General features: G+C 41.7%; 1 protein-coding gene across 9 annotated transcripts in view; it reads right to left on the bottom strand.

Moving 5' to 3' along the window:
• Positions 1-206: 206 nt before the first annotated feature.
• The window catches only part of MID2 (midline 2), a 146,794-nt gene continuing 140,685 nt past the window's right edge, over positions 207-6,315 (bottom strand). For all 9 annotated transcript variants that reach the window (XM_047844287.1, XM_047844292.1, XM_047844288.1 and 6 more), the window contains 3 exons: positions 2,988-3,149; positions 1,356-1,563; positions 207-726 (listed from right to left, as the gene is read on the bottom strand). In XM_047844287.1, coding sequence (XP_047700243.1) covers positions 324-726; positions 1,356-1,563; positions 2,988-3,149 — 773 coding nt within the window. In that variant the 3' untranslated portion in view covers positions 207-323. The remainder of the gene's footprint in view (positions 727-1,355; positions 1,564-2,987; positions 3,150-6,315) is intronic.

Here is a 6,315-nt window from a genome sequence, read left to right as displayed (position 1 = left end):
TTAGAATTATCCTAATTCCTTCCAGTATCATTTACACTCCTAAATCATCAGGAAATTTGAATTCTCCAGTGATGAGAAGTATTCTCCAGATTTCTCCTCCAATGGCTTGACCCCAGACTACTTGGAAAATTTGCTCAGAGAAACTCAACACATTAATTCAGATACAAGCTTTAGTGCACAAAAATTAAATCTATAATACCTAGTTATTTTGGATGCTTCAGATGAACTTTATTTTTTATCTTGTATATTGGACACTAACTGAGATTTAGGAGGGGAAGAACTGCTGAACTGTAGACCCAGTGAATTCTATGCTCTCTTGAAACTTAATGGCAAGCTTTCATCCCAGAAACATAAGGGGATTCTTGAGGCCTACAGTTGCATTCCTGCCGCTCAGGGTAATCAATAAAATCTGGGGCAGGCAAGCCAGACAGGATCATTAGGGATTTGTTCCAGATTGTAAATGTTGGACAAACTGGAAGAATGAAGGTCACATCAAAAGTATGAAGATGGAGAGAGTTAGCTGGGTCATAGAAAGACAGCATGTTGTTGTCATAATCCAGAAGGACACCCAGACGCTTCAACTGTGGGGGCACATCCACCAGCATTTCTTTGTTGTTATGTCTCACTACGAAGTTACTATTGCACCGAGAGAAGACCCATGAGGAGGCATTCTTGCCAATCCATTCATTCTTGGGAGCAGATTTGTAGGCAATGCCAATTGCATACCTGTGAGACAGTGGAAAGGAGAAAGAAATAAACATTCATTATTTGATCTGAGTTAGGGGAGCCTGGGTGGCTCAGTCGGTTAAGCGTCCGACTTCGGCTCAGGTCATGATCTCACAGTTTGTGGGTTCGAGCCCCGCATCGGGCTCTGTGCTGGCAGCTCAGAGCCTGGACCCTGCTTTGGATTCTGTGTCTCCCTCTCTCTCTGCTCCTCCCCTGCTCATGCTCTGTCTCTCTCTCTCTCAAAAATAAATAAACACTAAAAAAAATTTTTTTAAAATGATCTGAGTTATGCTAGATACCATATGGGATATACAAGAATATCCCATAGAAGCAGGTATCCTTAACTTCTTCATTTACTAAACAGTTTACATTTAGATCCATAATGTTGATAGCACTAGAGCTTTACAAAGTCAGCAATTAGAATGCTGTAGTAATTTCCAGCTGTGATCCCAGTATATTTCCCAAGATTTTTTTGTTTAAAGCTGGCCAATTTTTCTAGGAGTGGTTTTCATCACATCCCTTTTAACCTTGACATACTGGTACTACGTTTGTGCTATGGAACTGAATCTCCTAGGAACCTGACAGCAGGAGAAAGGAGAAGAAAAAAACTGTAAGTGGGATCCACTCACCATGTTGAGGAACCCATGACCACCTCCCAGTAGTGGCAGCCACTGTCAATGAATATATTTCCTGCTGCCCCATAGCACCCTGTGCCACTAAACCTCTCTGGGGTATGGCTCTTCTTCAGAGAGCTTTCATCCTTCTCCATCTGCAACCCATCATTGGAGATCTTCAACTTCTTGTGAGTCATTTTGGGATCTAGTTTAAAGGGTTGGCCTGAAAAAAGTAGAAAAAAATGCATAAGAAAATACTTAAGAATTCCATCTTCGTCCTTCAGGGCTATCACTACCAAGGAGATTCTTGATATCATGCTCATTTGTGGGCCAGTGCAAGTTGGTGCTATTTGGATTATACTAAGGAAGTAGGCCTGAAGCCACCCTTTTCAATAAAATAAGAATAAGCTGCCCCCCACTTCATATGTTATCAAATTAAAAGGGTCTCATGTTCTCAAATGTGTTTTTTACTCTGCTTTATTTCAGTGGGTGATTTGGGATTTGAGTGGGTTTTAGGGGAAGGAGCATTTGAGGTGAGGCAAAGTGAGGGGAACTGATGAGGTGGTTGCTGGCAGAACAAAAAAACAAAAACAACTCAGTAATGACAATCTTTTTACCCTCTTACAATTGGGATGTAAATAACATATGATTAGGTAACTTTGTCAGAGTGACTGTTGCATCATCATCAACAATCAGAGAAAACCTTTGTCATGTAGGATCACTCGCGACAGAGGATTCCTTATAACCATATGACAAAACAAGTTACTAGGAGCCAACTGCTGGATATGGCAAGAGCTGTATTATACAACATGGGTCTGCGGCTGACACTGCTGGCGAACACAATACCCATTCCCTACTTTTTCTCTGTGACCCACTTTCACTATAGAGGCCAAAAAAGCTAAATATTCAAGCTCCTAGCCTCTCTTGCTGCTAGGGGTGGCTAACAAGGTGGAAGCAGAGGGAAACAGAAGTCAGACAAGCTTGGGGACACTTCTGCAATGTGCCCGTTTTCCCAGTAAAAGGGATAGCCATCATGTGTACCAACCCCTTCCCCCTCTTCCTCTCTTAAAAGGAAATAAGACATCTGGAGGCTGAAATGGCCATACTGTGATCATGTGACAATAAGCCAGTACACAAAGGGAGAAGGAGTTTGGATCTTTCATGACATCACAGAACGAGCTGCCGCACTAGTCCTGAACTGCCTACGTTCCAACTTCTTGCTGTGAGAAAGAGAAAAAAAATACTATGTGTTAAGCTAAGTTAGTTGGATTTTCAGTCACCTGCATCCAGAAGCATTCCTAAGAGGTATGGCTTCTCTGTAGAAGGGTTCTACCAGATCATCGCAAATTAGTACCGTTTGACACAACTGTTCCCCATGCATGGGATGGGGTGCAGAGAAAAAGCCTTGACTAACATCCTCCTCAAACACCAGCTATTACTACATATACTTTGTGTATATCTTTGTACTCACATATCCCCCAGGGGCACCAACGGAGCCCGTGCCCAAAGCATCAACTAAAATGGTAAACTCCCCTCTACCCAGTGCCTCTGCTCTCTGGCACTGCTGTGGGTACCTGCTCAGGCTAAATGTACTCCCTGGCATGGAGGGGAAAACGGATCTCTCCTTTTGGGAACACCATAACATACTATTTGTTTTTAGTCGGGTAGGTTCACTGTTCCGGCTGCCTGCTTGGTTTATGGCTTTAACAATGAAGATATAGCGCGTCCCACTCTGAAGTCCATGCACTGTGTAGTGGTTCTGTTTAATGTTGGGCACAATCATCCAGCTATCCACTGAATTATACAGGCCTGTAAGGTGGGGAAAGACAAGGACATTAACCAGCAGGTAGTAGAGATAGGATGAGAAGCACACTGAAAATTCATCAAAAGCCTCCCCCACCCACCGCACCACCAAAGAAAGGTTAATTTCACTTTGTTTTCTTTTGAGTCCCAGGATACACAGTGAGATAAATATCTTCTGTTTTGTTTCTCCCATGGAGCTAGGCTTATGCCAGGCAATTGAATGTCACCACTAGTGAAGTTTAGGTTGCTTCAATTTTCTGCGCAATAATATAGGAAAGGCCACTATACAAAAAAAAAAAAAAATCACCGAATCACCACTTTTATGGAGTCTCTGGATCTTTACGCCAAAGGTCCAATCCCCTGAGAGCTGAGTCTAGCCTCATATGGGTGGAGCAGTCCTGTGCACAGTGCAGGAACATGGAATCTCAGAGCCAAAAGGACACCTACATGCCATGTTTCTGTCCTTTTACAAAGGGAAGCTAAGATTGAGAGAAGGTGACTTGCCCAAGGCCACAGAAAGATGGTGATGGTGCTGAGAGTGTAACCCTGGTTTCTTTAACCCTAGGCCAGTGTTCTCTCCGCTACGTCACAACTCATGGGGTAGACAGCAATGTTCCTTGGTCTCTGCAAGGTAGTGAAGCTTTCAGGGCTTATGGCTCATCTCACCCTCCCCATCCTCACCCTCACTTCCCAATCTAACTGGACTCTGAGGTATCATAGGGAAGCCAAGGAGATGGCATGATAACCAAAGCAAAATTGCCATCTCCCCACTTGGCACTACCCATCTTTTGCTCCTTCCTGGTTCCAATATTCATTCGAAGTTGGGTGGTCCAGGAATACATTGTTGCCTGGAACCTTCTTCCCTCCCAAGCTCAGAGATCTAGGTTTCTGCTTTCGAAACTCTTTAGACCATAAACATTGACTTAAACCAAGAAAAATGCACATAATTAAAAACATGTATTTGGCTAACTGTTAGTAGAAGAGGGGTTGACGTTCTGGTTTGTGAATTATCCAGGCTTCTCTCTTCTGTTACCTGTCTTTCAATCAGTTTATTGCTTTTTAACCACAATTCTAACAAAGCATGGACAGGAATGGGCAAGGAAAATGAACAGCGAATGTAGTCACTTCTATGCAGCCTTAGTGAAGGATTTAGTGAGGTTGAAAATGAAAAGTAATCATGAGTGGTTTGAAAGAGATCTGATCATGAGGGTTTTATAATTAATTTGGTGGATGGTTGAAAAAGTCTAAAATAAAACTAGAAAAAGAAGCATGAAGGAGGGAAAACACATATGTTAGAAAAAGAATAACTGGTGAAGACGCTCAGTTATGCTCAGGAAAAGACAATAAGGATAAGGGCCAGGAATAATGTTTGAGGGCCTGGTTAGCTATGTACCAATTCACAATATGAATCATAAACTGCACACTAGACTTTAATACAAAAAGGGAAATAAATCGTCTTCCAGATATACTTCTAACAATACAAAACAAAAAACAAATGCCACAATTAAGTACTATGTAGCTATGAAAAAAGACTGAAGAGTGGGGTGCCTGGGTAGCTCAGTCAGTTAAGCATCCGACTCTTAATTTCAGCTCATGTCATGATCTCACGGTTTGTAAGATCGAGCCTCACATCAGGCTCCATGATGACAGCGTGGAGCCTGCTTGGGATTCTTTCTCTCCCTCTCTCTCTCTGCCCCTCCCCTGATCTAAATGAATAAATTAATTAATTAATTAAATAAGCTTAAAAAAAAGAATGAAGAAGAACTCTGTTAATTGATATGGAGTGATTTCCAGGGTTTACTGTTAACTGAAAAAACCAAATTGCAAAAGAGCATGCATGTATAGTACAACACTTTTTTTTCCAAGGAAGAAGGGCAAATAAGGGAGCATACATATATCTGCTTGTTTACAAAACACCAATAACAATAGGAAGGAAAACCCAGAAAATATTGTAGTTGGTTAGCTACAAGGGATGGGGGAGGGCAGGGGATTAAAAAGATAGGGGTGAAAATGACACTTCTTTTTTTTTTTTAATGTTTATTTTTGAGAGAGAGAGACAGACAGACAGAATGCAAGCAGGGGAGGGGCAGAAAGAGAGGGAGACACAGAACTCAAAGCAGGCTTCAGGCTCCGAGCTGTCAGCACAGAGCCCGACACAGGGTTTGAACTCACGAAACATGAGACTGTGAGATCATGCCCTGAGCCAAAGTCAGATGCTCAACCGACTGAGCCACCCAGGTGACCCAAGAATGACAATCCTTTGAATACACTTTTTTCTTGTATCGGTTTCCCTTTTGGAAACACACTGCTGTTTCACAAATTCAGAAAATTAAAATTAAATCAATATGAATGGGAAGAGCAGGGACCAAAACTGAAGGCAAACTGAAGCAAATGAACCCAAATGCATTTCAAATGAAAAACAACCACACCAAAAGGATGGGGGCAGGAGGAGAACTGAAAACAAATCCTGAACTATTGTTTGTTTTTGTAGTGGCGTGGACAAAGCACTTCTGGAACTGTTAGATCTATTATGGGATTAAGCAAATGAGTACATGTGTTGATGTTGTTGGGAGCCAAGGTTCTCATTGTGGAAGTAGGAATGTAAAAATATCAAATGGGGGAAGGCAACAAAGAATGTGTGGACATGGACTGGAATTGGAGGCATTGGTATGAACTCATGATTTCTATATATGTGTGTGTATATGGGCATCCATATGTGCACATATGTTAAGTACATGCGTATGTACATTATGTGTGTGCACATGCATATGTGCATGGGCATATGTGTGTATTTCTAGTATCCAGATCTTATTCTATAATAACATTCTCCAATTAAAAGGAACCAAGTTTCCTTAGAGAAATGGCTGATTTCAAGGCTGGGGCAGGATAAGGTGAATACGACCTTAGAATCTTTTGTTATGCTAGAAAGTAAAGAAGTATTCAAGAAAATTATGGCAGAATATAAGAACTCAGGAGTAAGCTTCAAAGTCTTACTGGCTAAACCTGGACAACCTGAGCATCCAAATAAGCAAGGGCAGTGAAGAATTATAAACCATTGAAAAGAGAATTCATGAGGCCATACTGATAAGTAGATAAATAGACAGAGGGTGGGGCTTTGGCTTACAGTAGAATGTAGAAGGTCAACTTGTAAAAGTGGGAGGGGATCCTCCTT

The sequence above is a fragment of the Prionailurus viverrinus genome, chromosome X, assembly GCF_022837055.1.
Source record: "Prionailurus viverrinus isolate Anna chromosome X, UM_Priviv_1.0, whole genome shotgun sequence".
Lineage (NCBI taxonomy): Eukaryota > Metazoa > Chordata > Mammalia > Carnivora > Felidae > Prionailurus > Prionailurus viverrinus.
This window is presented reverse-complemented; position numbering and strand designations above follow the sequence as displayed.